This window comes from Lipotes vexillifer, unplaced genomic scaffold, assembly GCF_000442215.2.
Source record: "Lipotes vexillifer unplaced genomic scaffold, Lipotes_vexillifer_v1.1 scaffold97, whole genome shotgun sequence".
Classification (NCBI taxonomy): Eukaryota; Metazoa; Chordata; class Mammalia; order Artiodactyla; family Lipotidae; genus Lipotes; species Lipotes vexillifer.
Window position 1 is genome coordinate 1,258,050 of NW_006775688.1, and position 22,758 is coordinate 1,280,807.

The 22,758-nt window shown below is 41.8% G+C and overlaps 1 protein-coding gene across 4 annotated transcripts in view; it reads left to right on the forward strand.

Annotated features, from left to right (window-relative positions):
• RGL1 (ral guanine nucleotide dissociation stimulator like 1) overlaps positions 1–22,758 on the forward strand; it is a 292,140-nt gene that overhangs the window by 231,386 nt on the left and 37,996 nt on the right. For all 4 annotated transcript variants that reach the window (XM_007450147.1, XM_007450149.1, XM_007450148.1 and 1 more), the window contains 4 exons: positions 4,766–4,950; positions 10,906–11,030; positions 12,428–12,643; positions 18,992–19,095. In XM_007450147.1, the coding sequence (XP_007450209.1) occupies positions 4,766–4,950; positions 10,906–11,030; positions 12,428–12,643; positions 18,992–19,095 (630 nt within the window). The remainder of the gene's footprint in view (positions 1–4,765; positions 4,951–10,905; positions 11,031–12,427; positions 12,644–18,991; positions 19,096–22,758) is intronic.

A 22,758-nucleotide genomic window follows, 5' to 3' on the forward strand; every position in this document is an offset into this window, starting at 1 on the left:
GGACCAGGGCTCGAACCCATGTCCCCTGCATTGGCAGGTGAATTCCTAACCACTGCGCCACCAGGGAAGTCCCCCTGTTACACTCTGATGTTCCTGAATTGGTCTGTCCTGTGGGGGCTGACTCAGGGGTGTGTGTGTGTGTGTGTGTGAGTGTGTGTGCTGTGTGTGTGGTGTGCGTGTGTGAGGGTATGTGGTGTGTGTGTGTATGTGTGTGAGTGTATGTGTGGTGTGTGTGTGGTTTGTGTGTGTGGCGTGTGTGTGTGTGGTGTATATGTGGTGTGTGGTGTGCGTGTGTATGTGTGTGGTGTGTGATATTTGTGTGTGTGGTGTGTGTGTGGTGTGTGTGTGGTGTGTGGTGTGTGTGTGGTGTGTGTGTAGTGTGATGTGTGTGTGTGTGGTGTGTGTGTGTGGTGTGTGTGGTGTGTGTGTGGTGTGTGTGTGGTGTGGTGTGTGTCTGGTGTGTGTGTGTGTGGGGTATGTGTGTGGTGTGTGTGGTGTGTGTGTGTGTGGTGTGTGTGTGTGTGTGGCGTGGTGTGAGTGTGTGGTGTGAGTGTCTGTGTGGTGTGTGTGAGCGTGTGGTGTGTGTATGTGTGGGGGGTGGTATTTGTTCACAGTGTTTGCCTTCCTCCAGCAGGCCTGGAGCCACAAGTGTTGCAGGAGCATGGTTTGTATTCTGTATCACTCTGTTTTATGTGGCAGTTTCCTTGAGTTCTTTCCATGAGTGCTGATTGATGTTCACTGAGCCGTACCTTTTTTAATCCCTTCCTTTTGTGACTTACGGCAAGTAGTCTTAAGACTGCTAACAGTTATGTTTCTCTCCAGATACCTCAATATCCTTATTGACATTATGTCATTTGAAATTCAATTGATCAGTGTCAGGTAGATGAAGGCAGGTATTATTATGTCTCTTCTCCAGATAAGGGTCGGTGGAGCTAAGTGATCAGTCCCACTCCCGTCGTTCACAGGTGGCACAGTGAGGATGGGAACCAGTTTTCCTCTGGAACCTCATTTCTTGTTCTGTGCATAGAGCCAAGTAGCTTCTCTAGTTTAACAGTCACATCTTTCCTGTAAGTTTGTGACTTTTAACGAGGGCTTCCCTTCGTTATTAAGGTTCTTTACACCTTCCAACTAACCAATTCTGGTTAGGATGTACCTTAGATCTTAGGAGTGGGGCCAGGAAAGGTAAGATGGAAAAGTCACTGGCCAGTAATCCTGTTGTCTCTGTCATGATTTTGTGATGTTGCTTTCCCTTTTGAAATTTCAAGTTTCACATTTTATCTGCTTCTTAGCCTATCAAGAACAGAAAGTTTCTTCCCATGACTGGCAAACATAAAGCTGCTCTGAGCTTTGGGCACATGTCCAGGCCTTTCCAGAAAGCCTGCCTCCCTGGGATGCTGATAAAACTCTGCTAATAAGAGGGCAGGGGTCTGCCTCGTGTTGTATTGTGCTGTCTGTATATGTCTTTTCCTTCTCTTTATTCTTCCTCCTCTGCCTTCATTTCTCTTTTGTCTGAAAATGCTTTTTAATTCAATGTCTGGGTTTGTAGTGACTTTTCAAAGCCTTCTTGCGCTAAGCTGTGGGAAGGGCAGTGTTACAAAGAGTAAAATGAGTAGATTAGCAACGCTAGTAGAAAATACTAGTCTGAGGAGGACAAAATGTGCACCTAAAGGTGAGTCCAGTATGGATTAAGGTCCCCCTTCAGAATTCCCCTGGACCTTCCAAGGCTGCAACTTTCCATGGAAGGAAGTCCTATACAACGTGCCCCATAGAAATATACAAGTACGCAGAGATGTAAACAAGGATATTCATTTTGTAGTTGTAAGTGTGAGAACCTAACAATAACTTAACTACCTGTGCACTGGTAGAATACCTATATTAATTATGGCGTGTGCGTGCAATGGATACTATGTAACCCTGAGAAACAGTGAGAGCTAGAGGTCCTGGCGTGGATGGAGAGGTGTCTATGACATACTATTCATGGGGGAAAAAGATCCATGGTTTATACATATTACATCTACTTAAATATGTAAACATATCCATAGAAAAGTCTAGAAGGATATACTCCAAACTGTTCACACAAGGTCATGGTAATAAGATTAGAATGAAGGGGGGTAGATATTTTGTTATTTTAATTTATAGATATTTGCATATTTGTAATATTTACTTTTTTCAATAAATTGTTTTGTAATTTTAAAACTAACAATTATGGGGGGTAAATGAGTAAATGACATATTGATATCTTTTAACATCTGTCTTTTACTATAATTTTGGATTTCTACCTGGGTTTTTTTTAGGTTGTGAACTTTTGAGGTGTTATCAGGGGCATTGAGTTGCTGGTCTCATTGTTGGTTGGATGCTCTTTTTTTTTTTTTTTTTTTTTTTTTGCTGTACGCGGGCCTCTCACCACTGTGGCTTCTCCCGTTGCGGAGCACAGGCTCCGGACGCGCAGGCTCAGCGGCCATGGCTTACGGGCCCAGCTGCTCCGCGGCATGTGGGATCTTCCCGGACCGGGGCACGAACCCATGTCCCCTGCATCAGCAGGCGGACTCTCAACCACTGCACCACCAGGGAAGCCCTCTTTTAGATTTTTAATTTAGTGATGTGAATTATCATCGCTCCATATCTGTCTTTTAATCACTGTCATCGCAAGAGTATTCCCTCATTGAAATATTAAAAAATATTAAGTGAGTGATAGTACTAATTAAATGAAATCACCCTTCTTTTGAGAAGTGCAAAACTGTTCTGTAAGAGTCACCGTAATGTATGCAAACGTCAGGTTTTCCTGAGTTCTATGCTATCACCCCACCTATGTGCCTACCCCAGTTCTGGACTCAATGCTCGTCAGCAAAGAAGGGAAATTATTCACAGAAAAAGTCATCTTCCTTATAAAAATGAAATATTAGGATGCCGCCTCATCATTATCTTGTTCAGTTCATGATATTTGGTTTTGGTGAAGAAAGGAGAAATAATGAGTGCCGTGTGTGGGCTCTCAAAATAATTGAAGTCCATCATTTCAGGGGGAGTTAGGCCTTCACCATATGAATTTGGGGGGCCATAAACATTCATACATAACAGATGATGTGACAAGTGACCCGAATATTGAAGGTTCACTGACTAGAAGTTCATTTTGCTCATTCTTTCAATTAATCCCAGAGCCCAGATTAATTTCTTCTAGCTTTCTGTGAGGGAATGAAACTTTTGTTTCTCTCTTTTTTGAATCTGCACTGAAGATTTAGAAAATACTGAATTATTTCTATGGTTTTAAATGCCAACCTTAATTAATGGTTTTATGTCATCTATTTCTGCTGTAGCTATGTGAATATTATCGTTCCAAATGTCTTCATGTCCATATTGGTGAAACAGTGATCTCCACAGCAGTGAAAACAGTTAATTTCTTTGCCTTCTGTGTTCGTACATCAGTTTCAAAAGTTCAGCGTTAGATTGGCTTTAGTTGCATTTCTGCCTTGATCACAGTCTAGCTCTCTGCTATGAACTTGAGACCTGTGAAGTTTAGACACACCTATGAAAGTCCAGGCAGCGGTTTCATATATATGCATCATTATATCTTTTCGTTTCTTTACAGTTCGTTAACTAAGCGAACAATTTGTTTGAAGTCTAATCAGATGGTAATTTTAAAATCTGCTAGACTTTTTTTTTCAGCTGAAAAATTTTAATTAGGTCTTTCGCTAAAACAAAGTGTCCCAGCTCTGTCGATAAAACATGCTTCGATTAATTTATAGTCCCTGTCATCTTCTCCGGCCATCATCAATGGATGCACCTTGTTCCTGGGGCTGGCTGGTCATTAGTGAGGCAAAGTACCGTGTGCATGGGACACAGCCCAGCACATGCCCGACTCAGGAGTGGCTGTAAAGCCTTCTTTGAATATGAAGCGTAGGACAATAACACTCAAAAGTTGTCCTTTTTGTCAGCTGCTTGCCTCTTCCATTGAGTGAGGGGCTGCACCTACCTTAAAGAGAAAAAGCTCGTGTTATTAGTAACATGAAAGGAGGGAACTGTGCCCCCATGATGACCCGGTCTCTTTTTGTGCTCTGGTCCTGTTTCACCCAAGGTGGACTCAGCTGCGCCATCAGAAGAAGTCGCCCTCTCAATGAATGGCTTTGCTTATCAAGTTTTTCTCCTTTACTTTTCAAAACCTAACTTTCTACTCATACTGTTTCTCCCACTTGAAACACATTGTCCTCTGGTAATCTGAAAAGCGAAAGGATAATTTTGTGAGGACATTTTTGGTGCTATGCTGAAACCCTGGTGATCTTTGTAAAATTAAACTTACACATTATCTTTCCTAAACCTAGGCCCTTCCGTCCATCAAAGTTCTGGCCTACTGTCTGTTATTTCCTAAAATGTTATTACAGTAGATTTTGTGGTCTCTGACTTGAGTGAATCCAGAATTGGAAACACATAATCTTGTTGTATACAGGTTACTTTGAAGTTGCTTCAGGACTCACTAAATTTCTCTTCCGCGTCCTTTTTTTTGCCCTGTGTGGGTTTTTCCAAAGTTTATGGTCCTGTTTTTTTTTTTTTTTTTTTTTTTTTTTTTTTTTTTTAACTTACCAGTCTTTCCCCAGCTCCCCAACCACCACTTAAAATAGTAAAAGGTAGTCAGGCTATTTTCAGATGCTTTAACTTCACTGACATTGCCGGGAAGTTTTCCTGAGAGGCATGGCGGACAGGCTCTGGTGTCCAGGGCTGGTTTTGAGTCTCCAGAGCCAGCTGAGTGCAGTGACTTTCTGTTTCTCTTTCTCAGTGCAATCGCCTCCATCCTGAGGGCCTGGCTTGACCAGTGTGCAGAGGACTTCCGAGAGCCCCCTCACTTCCCTTGCTTACAGAAACTGCTGGATTATCTCAAGCAGATGATGCCAGGCTCTGACCCAGAGAGAAGAGCACAGAATCTTCTTGAGCAGTTTCACAAGCAAGAAGTAGAAACTGACAGTGAGTACTTACTTGTTTGATTCCAGGGAGGAAGCTAGATTCTGAGCCTGCAAAAACCTCCACAGTGAGGAAATGTTCTCCCTGTACTTGTTGAATAGGAGGCCTTGGTTTCCCTCAGGACAGGCTGCTGGGGGATTGGGGGCTGTGGTAAAATTCTCAAGGTTATTGAAGTACTAATTACAGAACCTATATAGCATTTTAGGGCAGAGAAGGGGATATTCAAGATCACCTAGTCCAACTCCCTCATTTTATACGTGAGGAAACAGTGGCTCAGAGGTGAAGTGATTTCTCAGGGTTTCCTTTAATACCATAAAGAGGACGATCTCCTTGATGGTCTTTTACCTTTCCTTGTCACCACCACACCATGCTGAACTTGAATTTGCTCTTCATTATCTGCCTAATTGGTTCCTCCTTCTAGCAAATGAAAACGCATCACAAACCACCACCCCCATTCAGCAGGCGAGGAATTAAATCCAGTTCTGCTCCTGTCCTCACAAAAGCTTGAAAAGCTCAGAAAAGATGTTTCTCCTTCAGCCGGAAAGCATCCCTGTAATCTGTCCCCTACTGGGGCAGATTACCATCATTTCGCATCTCTGTTGGCCTCATCCAAAGGAAGTTTCTGTGGCTGTTTTTTCCTATCTGAGGAATTGACTGCCTATTTTCAAGGACAGAGGAAGGGCCACCACTGCAGGTCATGGGCGGCTTGGAACCATCAGGCTTTGAAGAAAGTCAGAAAGAGGCTAGGGCGGTCTTTCAGTGTGACGTTTTATCCCCTCACTGGCTGCTGGGGGATGGTTGCCATGGCAGCTGACCCACTTGGAGCTTCTGACAGGCACTTCCCTGAAGTGACGCCTGATTTCCTCAGTGAGGGAAAGGAAATGGTTCCTCAACACCGATAAGGGAAGCTGCATCAGCGCCAAAGAAAATAACCGTAAATTCCAAACAGGACCTGTTGAATTTTTTATGTGTGGGGGACCAGAGAGGGGAAAATGCAATTGCATCATTAAAAGCTGACTGCCAAGTACTCGGTATCTCAGATGACTTCATTTGCTGGGAATGTTTGAATACCAGGGGCACTCCTCCAGCTGCCGGACCTCAGCTCCCTTCAGGGCCTCCCCTCCTGTCTTCGTGCTGGAGTGGATACACCATTAGAGCCCAGCTGTCCCCACGGGAGCTGCCCCTGGCTTCCGGCCTAATTGGGGAACCGGTGGGACCAGTGGTTCATTGTTTCCAACCGGGACTGGAAGGCCAGCTCGTTTGGCAGGCTGAGGCAGGGGAGAACGAGATGGCCTGACTTTGGTAAAGCTTTTAGGCCATCCCAGAAGTGAATTTTTTCTGTGTTTGGAAATTTTTAATCAAGAACTCTCTAAACTCTCTGTTTATTAAGTACAGGAATCATTACCGAAAAAGAGTTTTAGGAGCTTGGTTCCCATGTGCTTATTGTACCCAGTTTCATGCCGGCAAAAGCAAACAAGCTCTCCTACATGTTTTCCAAAAGTGAAATCTTGCTTCAAGTTTTTACCTACTTACCACTGGAAGAGAATCAGAAGCAGAAACAGTGGAAGCATGGACTAGACCCCAGAGAGAAAGGACCATGTAATCTTCAGATAGAGCAGCGTTGATCCAAGGCACATATCAGGCTGCTATGGAGTGTGGGGTGAATGAGATCAAGCCCTTAGCACATATACTCCTTGGCTGAAGTGGGCAAGCCTCTGCATTGCAGAGCGACTGGGACAGATTTATGCACAGTGGTTAGCAAGAGGGTTGAGAGGCCCATTCTGAACCTTTGGGATTTCAAATATCTTATTCCTCCACCCAGTGAGAGAGGACCAGAATTGTGTGGAGGAAAAGTGGTGAAATCATGGGGTTTTAGCTTTCTTTAGCTCATGCTTGTTTGTGTCTCAGACTCCAGAGGCAGGCAGAGATCCCCTCCTTCCTTACCTGGTTGTAACCAACCCCGTTCACATCAGTACCTTCAACTCCAGGGTTAGGCGGCCAGTCTTAAATCACATACCTGTCACCAAAGTTGGCAGATACCCACGTGGTGCTCTGACAGGGGAGGTGATGTAGGGTCCACTCAGCGCCCCTTTTCCCCTCAGAAACTAAGAAAAGGCCACCCCAACTTGATCCAAGCTGCCTAAAAGTCTTTTATTCTGCAAAGGCTTACAATGTAAACATTCTGGGGGAGTAGTAACACCCTGATTTAACTGTCTGCTAAGATATAACTGAATGCAGCTAGATTTTTCTTCTTGAGAATGGATTTGAAAGGCAGAAGAGCGAGGAGTGTGAAGGGGGATGAGGTTGGGGAACAACCCAGGAACTGGGGAAGGTTTCCCCGGAAGAGAGGCTAGGGACGCAAGGTAAACGTCTTCCAGGTCCACAGTCTTTCACAATGGAGACTGGAGGTCCTGTTCCATATGCTGAGCACTTACGCTTTTGATTTGGAGTCCTAGGTAGAAAAAATTTATTTTTTCCTACTTCTTCAGTCTGTATCTGATTAATTTGCTACTCGATGATCTTATCTCTATTAAGGCTCAGGTGAATTTAGCTTAAGGCTATTCTGCTTCATGCATACTTTTTTTTTCTTATTAGTCATCCATTTTATGCACATCAGTGTATACATGTCAATCCCAATCTCCCAATTCATCACACCACCACCACCACCCCCGCCACTTTCCCCCCTTGGTGTCCATACGTTTGTTCCCTACATCTGTGTCTCCATTTCTGCCCTGCGAACCGGTTCATCTGTACCATTTTTCTAGGTTCCACATACATGCGTTAATATACGATATTTGTTTTTCTCTTTCTGACTTACGTCATTCTGTATGACAGTCTGTAGATCCATCCATGTCTCTACAAATGACCCAATTTCATTCCTTTTTATGGCTGAGTAATATTCCATTGTATATATGTACCACATCTTCTTTATCCATTTGTCTGTCACTGGGCATTTAGGTTGCTACCAAGACCTGGCTATTGTAAATAGTGCTGCAATGAACATTGGGGTGCATGTGTCATTTTGAATTATGGTTTTCTCTGGGTATATGCCCAGTAGTGGGATTGCTGGGTCATACGGTAATTCTATTTTTGGTTTTTTAAGGAACCTCCATACTGTTCTCCATAGTGACTGTATCCATTTACATTCCCACCAACAGTGCAGGAGGGTTCCCTTTTCTCCACACCCTCTCCAGCATTTGTTCTTTGCAGATTTTCTGATGATGCCCATTCTAACCAGTGTGAGGTGATACCTCATTGTAGTTCTGATTTGCATTTCTCTAATAATTAGTGATGTTGAGCAGCTTTTCATGTGCCTCTTGGCCATCTGTATGTCTTCTTTAGAGAAATGTCTATTTAGGTCTTCTGCCCATTTTTTGACTGGGTTGTTTGTTTCTTTAATATTGAGCTGCATGAGCTGTTTATGTATTTTGGAGTTTAATCCTTTGTCCATTTATTTGTTTGCAAATTCTGAGGGTTGTCTTTTCGTCTTGTTTACAGATTCCTTTGCTGTGCAAAAGCTTTTACGTTTCATTAGGTCCCATTTGCTTATTTTTGTTTTTATTTCCATTACTCTAGGAGATGGATCAAAAAAGATCTTGCTGTGATTTATGTCAAAGAGTGTTCTTCCTATGTTTTCCTCTAAGAGGTTTATAGTGTCCGGCCTTACATTTAGGTCTCGAATCCATTTTGAGTTTATTTTTGTGTATGGTGTTAGGGAGTGTTCTGATTTCATTCTTTTACATGTTGCTATCCAGTTTTCCCAGCACCACTTATTGAAGAGACTGTCTTTTCTCCATTGGATTTCCTTGCCTCCTTTGTCATAGATTAGTTGACCATAGGTGCATGGATTTATCTCTGGGCTTTCTATCTTGTTCCATTGATCTGTATTTCTGTTTTTGTGCCAGTACCATATTGTCTTGATTACTGTAACTTTGTAGTATAGTCTGAAGTCAGGGAGTCTGATTCCTCCAGCCCTGTTTTGTTCCCTCAAGACTGCTTTGCCTATTCAGGGCCTTTTGTATCTCCATACATATTTTAAGAGTTTTTGTTCTAGTTCTGTAAAAAATGCCATTGGTAGTTTGATAGGGATTGCATTGAATCTGTAGATGGCTTTGGGTAGTATACTCATTTTCACAATATTGATTCTTCCAATCCAAGAACATGGTATATCTCTCCATCTGTTGGTATCATCTTTAATTTCTTTCATCAGTGTCTTTTAGTTTTCTGCATACAGGTCTTTTGTCACCCTAGGTAGGTTTATTCCTAGGTATTTTATTCTTTTTGTTGCAGTGGTAAATGGGAGTGTTTCCTTAATTTCTCTTTCAGATTTTTCATCATTAGTGTATAGGAATGCAAGAGATTTCTGTGCATTAGTTTTGTATCCTGCAACTTTACCATATTCATTGATGAGCTCTAGTAGTTTTCTGGTGGCATCTTTAGGATTCGCTATGTATAGTATCATGTCATCTGCAAACAGTGACAGTTTTACTTCTTCTTTTCCGATTTGGATTCCTTTTATTTCCTTTTCTTCTCTGATTGCTGTGGCTAAAACTTCCAAAACTATGTTGAATAAGAGTGGTGAGAGTGGGCAACCTTGTCTTGTTCCTGACCTTAGTGGAAATGCTTTCAGTTTTTCGCCATTGAGGATGATGTTGGCTGTGGGCTTGTCATATACGGCCTTTATTATATTGAGGAAAGTTCCCTCTACACCTACTTTCTGCAGGGTTTGAGGTAGGTTCCCTCTATGCCCACTTTCTGGAGAGTTTTTATCATAAATGGGTGTTGAATTTTGTCAGAAGCTTTTTCTGCATCTATTGAGATGATCATATGGTTTTTATTCTTCAATTTGTTAATATGGTGTATCACGTTGATTGATTTGCATATACTGAAGAATCCTTGCATCACTGGGATAAATCCCACTTGATCATGGTATATGATCCTTTTAATGGGTTGTTGGATTCTGTTTGCTAGTATTTTGTTGAGGATTTTTGCATCTGTATTCATCAGTGATATTGGTCTCTAATTTTCTTTTCTTGTAGTATCATTGTCTGGTTTTGGTATCAGGGTGATGGTGGCCTCATAGAATGAGTTTGGGAGTGTTCCTTCCTCTGCAATTTTTTGGAAGAGTTTGAGAAGGATGGGTGTTAGCTCTTCTCTAAATGTTTGATAGAATTCACCTGTGAAGCCGTCTGGTCCTGGACTTTTGTTTGTTGGAAGATTTTTAATCACAGTTTCAATTTCATTACTTGTGATTGGTCTGTTCATGTTTTCTATTTCTTCCAGGTTCAGTCTTGGAAGGTTATACCTTTCTAAGAATTTGTCCATTTCTTCCAGGTTGTCCATTTTACTGGCATAGAGTTGCTTGTAGTAGTCTCATGCATACTTAATTTTAGGTGGAAGTTGAAAGCTAATCCTAACATTTTGAGGATTCTAAGTACTTCTTGAGAATTCTGGGGACTTCATCAGCATTTCTGACACCAGAATGGCCTGTTCTACTCCCCAGAGCCTGGCCTGCCTTCATGTCCATTCCTTCCAGGCTTCTGATTACAGATGGTCCAGTAATTAAGGACTGCATAGTTGGGGTTTAGGAAGTAGTTGGATCAGTGCTTGAGCGGATCAGAGGGTTTGAGGGAGCCCCCAAATGAGGGTGACCCCCTGAATGTAGCCCAGCTTTGTTTCTCTAGACTTTGCCTAACCTGGCTATGTCCTTGGCCGAGGAACCAGTGGTTTGTCCACGTGACAACATGAGGCCTCTGAACTTAATAATGCATCTAGGAACAAGCAGAGACTGGGAAAACCTCCATTTCACTCAGGTTTATTGTCCTTGCTGTTCTCTCCCTCTGGGTTTTCTAAAGAAGCAGCTCTTTTCTTCCTAAATTAAAGAAGTCCAGCTGGACTCTGTAAACAAGGTTGTATACAGCAGCACCAAATTACTAATTTTTTTCCACCTGTGAACAGATGGGTTTCCCAACACCATCTCCTTCAGCCTGGAAGAGGAAGAGGAACTGGAGGGTGGCGGGTCTGCAGAGTTCACATGCTTCTCCGAAGATCTCGTGGCCGAGCAGCTGACCTACATGGATGCAGTACGTCTTCTCTTTGTGCCTCCGATGTGCTTCTACTTAGAATGTGGGGAGTGACAGTACTGGTGGCCCCGGGTCACGTGATTTAAGTCTTTCCAAATCCCTGAGAGAGGCTGTGCCTGTAAATGCAGAGTGAAGATGTGATTTGAATCCATCATCTGAATAATTCAGGCCTAAGCTCTTCTTACAATTCTGGGAGAAGGTGCTTTTTACTTGGCACTCAATACCCAAAGGGAAATAAGAATTCTAATTCTAGGGAAACAAAAATCTATCCTGTTCCATGGGTATTTCTCTCTCTTTAGACTCATGAATATTTCAAGATCCAAACTGTTTATTTGGAGGATTGTAAAGGGGTCAAAGTATAAGTTAGGATAAAATAAATTCACTGAATCCACATGTGACTATATCTGGCAGCTCATTTCCACATGTGCTTCCTGGTCTTTTGAAGTTTGGATATTTTTGTTAGCTGTGCATATTTGGTTTCATCAGCCACGTTTCATAGCTCAGTGCTAGCTGGTTAAAGAAAAAAGGGCTGTTATCAATGATCACAGTGGTTTTTAGCTCTTCCACACTTAGCACTTTAGAGGAAGCAGCATAGAGTTTCCATCTAGTTAACATGCAAATAGATTCTCAGAAGTAAATCAGATAGTCTATATAAAGTAAATCCTGGTGTTCTCTGTTTTACACAAGCCTTCGCACATCTTGTATTGAAATTGTTGTACAGATGAGAATCAGATTTGTTCAACAAATTTGTTGTTGTTTCACACACTGATAGCAGAAGAGAAAGGTGGAAGACTTCATTGGCTATGACTTTTAGGCAAAGACCTGGAAACCAGGCTTTAAATCCCTCTTTCTTCCTTTTACTGTGTGATGTTGAATAGTTTTTCCTTTTGTATGTTTCTTAGTTTCTTCATTTTAAATAATGGGAAATAGAATAGTGACATTGATGAGTGTCACAGGTCCTGTACTTCTGTGAATCACTTTTCAGGTGGTCATTCATATGCGTTATACACAGTCCATGATCATGAGTGTCCAGGACGTACCATGGATGTGATTTTGAGGTCAAAATAATCATAACCACTTCTTTTTGATTAGTAGTACAGATTTTTATCTGGCTTTCCTTCCAAGACAGAAAAGTCAAAACGTTTTTGGACATTTAAATTTTCTTTTGGTCATCGTGTTCCATTTGTTCAGTTGAGCAGATTTAGAAGGAACATGTGGGCTTTTCTGATCGGTTAATGTATTAATTATTTACTTTTTTCTATTGAAATGAACACCATGAGGCAAATCAAGTAGAAAAGGGTTATTTGTCCATTCACAAAGTACCAACATACAGATGACATGCTTTGCCGTATGAAATGTGTGTGTTGTCCTTAAAGTCAATTCCTCTTTTATTCTAGCAACTATTCAAGAAAGTAGTGCCTCACCACTGCCTGGGCTGCATTTGGTCTCGAAGGGACAAGAAGGAAAACAAACACTTGGCTCCTACGATCCGTGCTACCATCTCTCAGTTTAATACCCTCACCAAATGCGTTGTCAGCACCATTCTGGGGGGCAAAGAACTCAAAACTCAGCAGAGAGCCAAAATCATCGAGAAGTGGATTAACATCGCTCATGTAATTGTCTTTTTAAAAACATCCTTTGGGTTTAGTAGATATGGGAGATTATGCCATCACTCTGATGTTTCCATTTGGTTGAAAAGCAGTCAAAAGACCATATGTGAGGGCCCATTGGGTTTTTTTTTTTTTAACATCTTTATTGGAATATAATTGCTTTACAATGGTTTGTTAGTTTCTGCTTTATAACAAAGTGAATCAGCTATACGTATACATATACCCCCATATCCCCTCCCTCTTGCATCCCCCTCCCACCCTCCCTATCCCACCCCTCTAGGTGGTCACAAAGCACCAAGCTGATCTCCCTGTGCTGGAGTTGATCTCCCTGTGCTATGCAGCTGCTTCCCACGAGCTATCTATTTTACGTTTGGTAGTGTATATAATAAGTCCATGCCACTCTCTCCTTTAGTCCCAGCTTACCCTTCCCCCTCCCCATGTCCTCAAGTCCATTCTCTACGTCTGCGTCTTTATTCCTGTCCTGCCCCTAGGTTCTTCAGAACCATTTATTTTTAGTATAGTTTTTAGTATAGTTTTATACTATTTTAGTATAGTTTTTGTTGTCCTTCTAAAGTAAGAAAAAAGTTGCCTTTCTTAACGTGGGAGTTTATTTATTTTTCCTCTTTAAAAAACTTCATCCCTTGCTCACGGGCCCCTTCCAGGTGCGATGGAATGTCTGCTTTTTCACAGCCTGAGTGTTGGTTCTGCGCCGTGTTCAGTAAATATCAAGTGGTGGCCTCAGTGTCAAATGGACTGCTCTGACAATGCGGAAGGATTATCTCCCACCCTTCCAGTACCTGGGAGCATTCTATTTTCTGCAGACTTGAAGAGCCAATACCTTCTTAGGATCTCGAATCTCTTTTCTGAAAGACTGAAATATACAGATTTCACATTAATCAAGGTCTTTCCTGAGAGCTTTATATCTGAAGTTGGAGGGACAGAGTCTATTCCTAGGCCTGAATTACATCCTGCTGGGTGTCAGTCCAGTCTATCGGATCAACTGCTTCCATGCCATATGGCCTTGACCTTCATTTATCAGCATCTTATTTCATGCGTGAGGAAAGGTGAACAGTATTCAGTCAGTCACCACATATTTCATGAGCCCCTAAATGCTTCAGAGCTACAATTTTATGTCCTTTGTGGACATAGATAAGCTAAACACAATTAATTTGATCCTCCAGGAGCCTATAGTCAAACAAGGAAGCTAAGATATAGTGGAATTATCTCAGCCTGGGCTGAAGAGGAGTAGGGCCGTATGACGTAAGTGCTGCAAAAGTGGAGGAGCGAGAAATCACTTCTGACTGGGGTGATCCAGGAAGGTTTCATGGGTAGGATGACATTTGAATTTAGCTTTGAATAACTGATAGGATTTTGGGTATTTGAAGATTTGGGAAGTTTTTTTATTCTCAGCAGAAGAAATTACATCAGCAAGAGCTATGTAATTAACAAGAATTTTGACAAATAATTATTATGTAAATATACTCTGTTCTGGGCTATATGGGTCAGTCCTAACCAAAACACATTTTGTTTTCTACCCCATCATATATTTTTCTCATTAAGCCCCTATCTGTGGGCATAAGGCTTAAACTTACACATTTTCGCTCTTTTTTTTTTTTCCACATTCTCTTTTGTGGTCTTTGATTAAATAGCAGAGCCATAATTGTGCCAGAGAATTTGCTTTATTTTGAGTCTGTAGGTGGTCTAATACCACAGACTTTTTAGTACATGGAAAAATACTATATGGAAAAGACAAAAAAATACCTTAATGCAAGTTTGACTTCTCCTATTCTGAATTGAGGTTATTTATCAACAAGTAAGAGCTACAAAAGAAGTTCTGATAGAGCATGGAATTTCTCTGTCTTCTTAGACTGATAAGAAAAAATATGTTTTGGCCACAAACGCCATATCATTTATAGTCATCTACGTGTCTCAAAAGAAAATAGTCTGTCTGCCTTTAATCTATTCAACTGCTTAGAAAATCTGTAGCAAGCGTGTAGCATCTGTATATGTGACAGGGTGACTCAAACAATGACATATAAATATCAATCGTGTGTTTATGTGATAATAAGAAATACAAGTTGTATAATTTGAGGTATATTCCAAATCCCATAGCACGTGCTTAAAAGCCAAGGGTCCTTAACTCTTGGTGATGCAGTTTCCCAGTGTGGAGCATGCTGTGTCCCTTGAAATTGTGTAGGTAACTTAATAAAATAACAAGACTCACAGGTGGTTTCCAGCCAAGATTTATTTTACTTTTCCTGCATTAATCACAGTCATTTTCTATTGAGAGGATGTTTGAAAAAATGATAATTTTACATGCAGAAAATATTTCTGACCTAACATGACTGTATTTTCTTGGACTGGCCTTACTGCTACGTTTTTACTTTTGTATCACCTCTCCTCAAAGATCATTCCTTTTCTAGAAATGGGGCCAGATGCCCCTTGTACTCCTTTAAACCCTTAGCTTAAGCCTCTTTCTGAATAATGTGTTCCATATGTTTATCACAATTTGCATGAAATATCTGGGCCTGAGTTCCTTTATTTATTGCAAGTTTCCTGATTTTTAGAACATAACTTTTGGATTCTGAACCTTTGTTGAACCATGCTGTCATGGGCTTGGTTTCCAGACTGACTGTAATTCAGAGCGCGAGCTTTCTCTCTCTCCTTAGCTTTCTCTCTCTTTCTTTTTAAATAAAGGGAAAGCATTGAGGCATTTAAGAGTTGATCTCCCTGTGCTATGCAGCTGCTTCCCACGAGCTATCTATTTTACGTTTGGTAGTGTATATAATAAGTCCATGCCACTCTCTCCTTTAGTCCCAGCTTACCCTTCCCCCTCCCCATGTCCTCAAGTCCATTCTCTACGTCTGCGTCTTTATTCCTGTCCTGCCCCTAGGTTCTTCAGAACCATTTATTTTTAGTATAGTTTTTAGTATAGTTTTATACTATTTTAGTATAGTTTTTGTTGTCCTTCTAAAGTAAGAAAAAAGTTGCCTTTCTTAACGTGGGAGTTTATTTATTTTTCCTCTTTAAAAAACTTCATCCCTTGCTCACGGGCCCCTTCCAGGTGCGATGGAATGTCTGCTTTTTCACAGCCTGAGTGTTGGTTCTGCGCCGTGTTCAGTAAATATCAAGTGGTGGCCTCAGTGTCAAATGGACTGCTCTGACAATGCGGAAGGATTATCTCCCACCCTTCCAGTACCTGGGAGCATTCTATTTTCTGCAGACTTGAAGAGCCAATACCTTCTTAGGATCTCGAATCTCTTTTCTGAAAGACTGAAATATACAGATTTCACATTAATCAAGGTCTTTCCTGAGAGCTTTATATCTGAAGTTGGAGGGACAGAGTCTATTCCTAGGCCTGAATTACATCCTGCTGGGTGTCAGTCCAGTCTATCGGATCAACTGCTTCCATGCCATATGGCCTTGACCTTCATTTATCAGCATCTTATTTCATGCGTGAGGAAAGGTGAACAGTATTCAGTCAGTCACCACATATTTCATGAGCCCCTAAATGCTTCAGAGCTACAATTTTATGTCCTTTGTGGACATAGATAAGCTAAACACAATTAATTTGATCCTCCAGGAGCCTATAGTCAAACAAGGAAGCTAAGATATAGTGGAATTATCTCAGCCTGGGCTGAAGAGGAGTAGGGCCGTATGACGTAAGTGCTGCAAAAGTGGAGGAGCGAGAAATCACTTCTGACTGGGGTGATCCAGGAAGGTTTCATGGGTAGGATGACATTTGAATTTAGCTTTGAATAACTGATAGGATTTTGGGTATTTGAAGATTTGGGAAGTTTTTTTATTCTCAGCAGAAGAAATTACATCAGCAAGAGCTATGTAATTAACAAGAATTTTGACAAATAATTATTATGTAAATATACTCTGTTCTGGGCTATATGGGTCAGTCCTAACCAAAACACATTTTGTTTTCTACCCCATCATATATTTTTCTCATTAAGCCCCTATCTGTGGGCATAAGGCTTAAACTTACACATTTTCGCTCTTTTTTTTTTTTCCACATTCTCTTTTGTGGTCTTTGATTAAATAGCAGAGCCATAATTGTGCCAGAGAATTTGCTTTATTTTGAGTCTGTAGGTGGTCTAATACCACAGACTTTTTAGTACATGGAAAAATACTATATGGAAAAGACAAAAAAATACCTTAATGCAAGTTTGACTTCTCCTATTCTGAATTGAGGTTATTTATCAACAAGTAAGAGCTACAAAAGAAGTTCTGATAGAGCATGGAATTTCTCTGTCTTCTTAGACTGATAAGAAAAAATATGTTTTGGCCACAAACGCCATATCATTTATAGTCATCTACGTGTCTCAAAAGAAAATAGTCTGTCTGCCTTTAATCTATTCAACTGCTTAGAAAATCTGTAGCAAGCGTGTAGCATCTGTATATGTGACAGGGTGACTCAAACAATGACATATAAATATCAATCGTGTGTTTATGTGATAATAAGAAATACAAGTTGTATAATTTGAGGTATATTCCAAATCCCATAGCACGTGCTTAAAAGCCAAGGGTCCTTAACTCTTGGTGATGCAGTTTCCCAGTGTGGAGCATGCTGTGTCCCTTGAAATTGTGTAGGTAACTTAATAAAATAACAAGACTCACAGGTGGTTTCCAGCCAAGATTTATTTTACTTTTCCTGCATTAATCACAGTCATTTTCTATTGAGAGGATGTTTGAAAAAATGATAATTTTACATGCAGAAAATATTTCTGACCTAACATGACTGTATTTTCTTGGACTGGCCTTACTGCTACGTTTTTACTTTTGTATCACCTCTCCTCAAAGATCATTCCTTTTCTAGAAATGGGGCCAGATGCCCCTTGTACTCCTTTAAACCCTTAGCTTAAGCCTCTTTCTGAATAATGTGTTCCATATGTTTATCACAATTTGCATGAAATATCTGGGCCTGAGTTCCTTTATTTATTGCAAGTTTCCTGATTTTTAGAACATAACTTTTGGATTCTGAACCTTTGTTGAACCATGCTGTCATGGGCTTGGTTTCCAGACTGACTGTAATTCAGAGCGCGAGCTTTCTCTCTCTCCTTAGCTTTCTCTCTCTTTCTTTTTAAATAAAGGGAAAGCATTGAGGCATTTAAAAAGAGTGGGCATGACTTTTGTAAAGAACTTTGGCATTTACTCTAAGAAAATGTTGTGGGGTTTGTTTGGCGTAGTAATTTTAAGTAGCCAGATTTGGGTGCGCCAAGTTAGAGAATGCCACTTTTCCTTCACAGTCAGGACTCGCGTGATTTCATGAAGTGATCTTTCAAGCGACGTGCATTTATGCCCAACCACTCTGGGACCTCGTGTCCCAGATGTTCTGCACGAAGCCAAGCCCATGCTCACACAGTGCACTCGATAGTCAACAGTGGATGTAGTACACTCCCCCATATGCCTGCACACGGAGCACCTCCTTGGGCATAAGGCACAGTCCACTCTCTCGAGGCTGCCACCTTCCCCATTCTGGCCGCAAATGGGACCCTCTCCCTGACTGTTTTGCTGTCCCCTGCCGTTCACTCAGCAGGGCTTTGGCTTCAGGGTCGCTGCCTGCTGATGCTACAGACTCTGAATGGTAGCTGAAGTTTCAGGATCAGGCAGTCTTTCTCCTTCCCCAGAAAATGACATCCAGAATGTTTCCTGTTCTCCTTCTGTTTTGTTTTAAAACGCTGCCAAAGGGAATTTTATTTTAAAAGCCCAAGTTATTTTGGAACCATTGTAAGTACCAAGGTGTTTCTGAATGTTTATGATTGCGGCACAAGCCGATTTGAAACCGAATGGATGTGTATAAAAATATTCCCTCTTGGCTAAGAACATAAAAGCCAAAGTTCAACTTGTGGTGAGTTCTTATTGCCAAGTTATATACCCCTCTCTGGACAAGGGTTGGTCATGAGATGTTTGATAGCATCTGACCTCGAAGCAGCTGCTGCCCGGTTCACTTTGTGGGTCTGAAGGATACAGTCATCTTTCATGTGTATTTTTAGGGCATATGTGTGCTTTCTTCAGAAGAAAGTTTGCTTTCTCTAGCAAAGCTCTGTAGACTCACCTCCACTCGTGTTTTTACTGGGAAAGCTGGAAACTATAAAACTGTAACAACAACACAGAAAATATATTAAAGAGAGAAAAACAAGTGTTCAGGGCCAAAATCTGTAAAGTGTTTCAGTGACTGGGGTGGGAGCAAAGGAGCCACTTTTTGATGTTCAATATTTATACAGCCGCCTAGTTAGTGGTAAGAGTTCATGGCAGCTGTGATACCTCTAAAACAGGAAACCACCAACTCACTGTTTTATTGATACTTAAATGCCTTGTATGTTTTAATCACTCTCCCTACAGGAATGTAGAATCCTGAAGAATTTCTCCTCCTTGAGGGCCATCGTTTCAGCACTGCAGTCCAATTCCATCTATCGGTTAAAAAAGACTTGGGCTGCGGTCCCAAAGTAAGTTCCCAAGTGTCTGCTCTGCTTTCTTTGGCTGGGCTGATTAGTTGCTGTATAAATGGTGTGGGTCCTCATTTTCAAAGCTCATATTATATAACTAGAGAAACATCTTTGAAAGCCTCTGTGTGTTCCAGGCAGGGTGTGTTTTACACATCATCATGAATGAGTTTTGAGGCAGGGCTGCTGCAGAAATCAAACTCATTCTCAAAGGGTGCCAAAGCCAAGATGATTGGCTTTGGGGATGATTTTAAGGATGTGCATATTATCTGGGCTTTGAGGGATAAGGTTGTGGAGTGATGAAGTTACAGCAATTTGCCATTAGTTCTGGTTATTTTTCAGCCACATTCCAAAGCCCTAAGCTGTTCCAAGCTGTGAGGGATAGTGTGTGCAGATAGGACATTAGTTCTTGCTATTCAACAAGAATCCATTTAGTTTGTTTCTGCTTCCGCCTATTAAAAGCTATCTTAATTATATTAAAAACCTCTAAGTATTCCTTCCTAGGTACCTGACTAAAAATGATTAACTGCCCACATTCTGTATTGTGTTTTTCTTCATATTTCTTGCCGTAACCTTTGGAACAATGAACAATTGTGTCCTTCCTTATTGTTTCACTGTCGCTCTCGCCCCCATGTCCAGAGCTTCACTGAACTCTAGACCAGAGGGCATTTTTGCAAAGGAGGGAAGAGTGAGTGAGGAGGCAGTTCTGGTACCGCATGAGTACAGATTTAGACGCTGGGGCATGTGTCGTGACTACAAACTAGGTCAGCTACTTTCAACAAAGTCTCTCTGGGTTTGCACTAATCAAGAAGTCAGGCCATAACAGGGAAGGATGCGTGAACTGTTTATAACCTATATTGTATGCAGCACAGCCTATACTGTGTGCAGTGCAGTCTATGCCGTGGGAGGCACTGTCAGTTCCAGTCAGGAGCCAGGCCAGCTTGCTCCCCAGGCAGGCCTGCCTTGTGCATTTGGTGGGCTCTGTCCTTAGAGTGAAAGGTCTAGGTACTCAATTTCGTCAACTCACTCAGAGCTGGTTAAGCCTGAAGGGACTGGCACTACCCAAACTCAACAGAGATCTAGATTGGTAAACCAGAGTTTCATAGATTTATGCTGAAAAAGGGGTGCCAGAGTGTTCAGCCTACTGATAAGCTCACATTCTCTATCAGATGAAAGTCTGCTTAGGGGAAGTCACGTTATTTATTATATAATTCTTTGATGGGTTTTGAAGCAGGTGATCTTACTGCCTGGTGTTATAGATCTGCAGACGCCTCAGCCGCTTGGACTCCAGAGCTCGTGTTCTGTTATCTCTCAGGAGAAAAAGTGGCAGATAGGCTTTTCAAAGTCCAGTGCAGGGCTTCCCTGGTGGCGCAGTGGTTGAGAGTCCGCCTGCCGATGCAGGGGACACCGGTTCGTGCCCCGGTCCGGGAGGATCCCACATGCCGCGGAGCGGCTGGGCCCGTGAGCCATGGCCGCGGAGCCTGCGCGTCCGGAGCCTGTGCTCCGCAACGGGAGAGGCCACAACAGTGAGAGGCCTGCGCACCGCAAAAAAAAAAAAAAAAGTCCAGTGCAATTTTCTCGGTTACCACTCTTTTCTTGGGTTCTTTCTCCTCTTCATTAGTTTGAATGAGGAAGTTGACTCCGTGTGATAGAGAGATTAGTTAACTGATTTTCCTCTGCACAGGAGTCTTAGGAAAGATAAGGATCATATAAAATCATTAGATGTTAGGCCCTGGCGAAATATGATGGGAAAATCAGATGTGTACAGCGTCCCCATCCTCAGCACCGCAGCCCCACTCCTTCCTCTCATCACTGCTCCTCAACCGTGGTATCAGCAACAACGGGACGGTCAGGGGCTAAAATGAAGTCTTGCTCCACTGCGCCCTTCTCTGGTGGCAGTGAAAGGTAATCCTATCTTTCCTTGGTGGTTGATAAGTAGAACACTGTAGAAAGTCACTTAGCCAGGCAAAGATTTCTACCATAGCAAATCTGAGGCTAAAACACAAGTAAAAAAATTAGTGGACTTGTTTCTTAATCTCCTTGGTTACCATATGAGAAGGTCCATTCTTCCAGCTGGCTTTTTTTTTTTTTTAACATCTTTATTGGAGTATAATTGCTTTACAATGGTGTGTTAGTTTCTGCTTTATAACAAAGTGAATCAGTTATACATATACATATATCCCCATATCTCTTCCCTCTTGCGTCTCCCTCCCTCCCACCCTCCCTATCCCACCCCTCTAGGTGGTCACAAAGCACCGAGCTGATCTCCCTGTGCTATGAGGCTGCTTCCCACTAGCTATCTATTTTACGTTTGGTAGTGTATATATGTCCATGCCACTCTCTCGCTTTGTCACAGCTTACCCTTCCCCCTCCCCATATCCTCAAGTCCATTCTCTAGTAGGTCTGTGTCTTTATTCCCGTCTTACCCCTAGGTTCTTCATGACATATTTTTTTCTTAAATTCCATATATATGTGTTAGCATACGGTATTTGTCTTTCTCTTTCTGACTTACTTCACTCTGTATGACAGACTCTAGGTCCATCCACCTCATTACAAATACCAGCTGGCTTTTTTATTTAAGAAACACCACAAAACAAACCTCAAAGCCCTATTCTGTACAACATGGGTGTCTGGTTTGTGTCTTCTTTGGTTGGTGGGTTCATATTTTAGCAGGGCTGCTGGAGACGTATCACAGTTCCTGCGAGAAGCCGCTCGCGTATCAGCTCTATATAGTTTCTATTGCTAAATTCAAGGAACAGGGTTAAGAGATTTTATTCGGTTATTACTGTCCTGATAACCCTTTATGTTAATAACGTTCAGTGGACAGAGAAGACATCTATTTCTTTCTGTTTATTTAGGCCCACATGCAATTAAGTTCTCAATGATTTTTTCCAAAATATATATAGCTTTAATGGTTTTCTTAATTCTAAGAGTAATACTACACTCATTGTAAGACACATAAGTTCTTAGTAATGGCTTTCTCATAATAAGGAACGTGTTGCATATAGAACGCCATTGCCTCTGTTACTTCTTTGCCTTCAGATCATCCTCTCAGTAACCCTGGAGGGGTGTAGAGAAAAGCGCGAGGCCCGTGGAGACGTAGTGTACCAGGGAGGGGCAAGGGAGGAGTAGGTGCTTCACATGTGTGATCGTGGTGACCTTCACGGCCATCCTGCGAGGGGGCTGTCACTGTTTCCATAGTGCAGATAAGAAAACTGAAGCTCGGGAAAGTTGAGCAACTTGTCTAAGATCACTTAGGGAGTGAGTGGCCGAGTTGGGATTGGAACCCACCCCCTCTGACTCCAGAGCCCGCTCTGGTTCCACCATCTACTCTGACTCTAAGAGGTTCAGGAAGTTTGGGTTCTGTACTGCAGCTCTCAGCAGTTAGTGGTGGAAGCTCAGACAAATCCCCAACCCTGGCATCTTCGTCTTTCAAATGAGGGGACTGGCCAGGAAGAGTTCTCAGGTCCTGTAGGGCTGTGGGTGTGTTGCTAAGAGAATTTTTTTTAACTTGCCGAAGAGAACATGTCCCAATTAGACAACTTAATGCCCCAGTTTAACGATCTTTTTTTATGATTATAACATGCATGGTTAGAAAATATCCCTCTCTTCACACAGGTGATCATGTCTACCTGTAAAAAAAAAAAAAAAAAAAAAAAAAAAAAA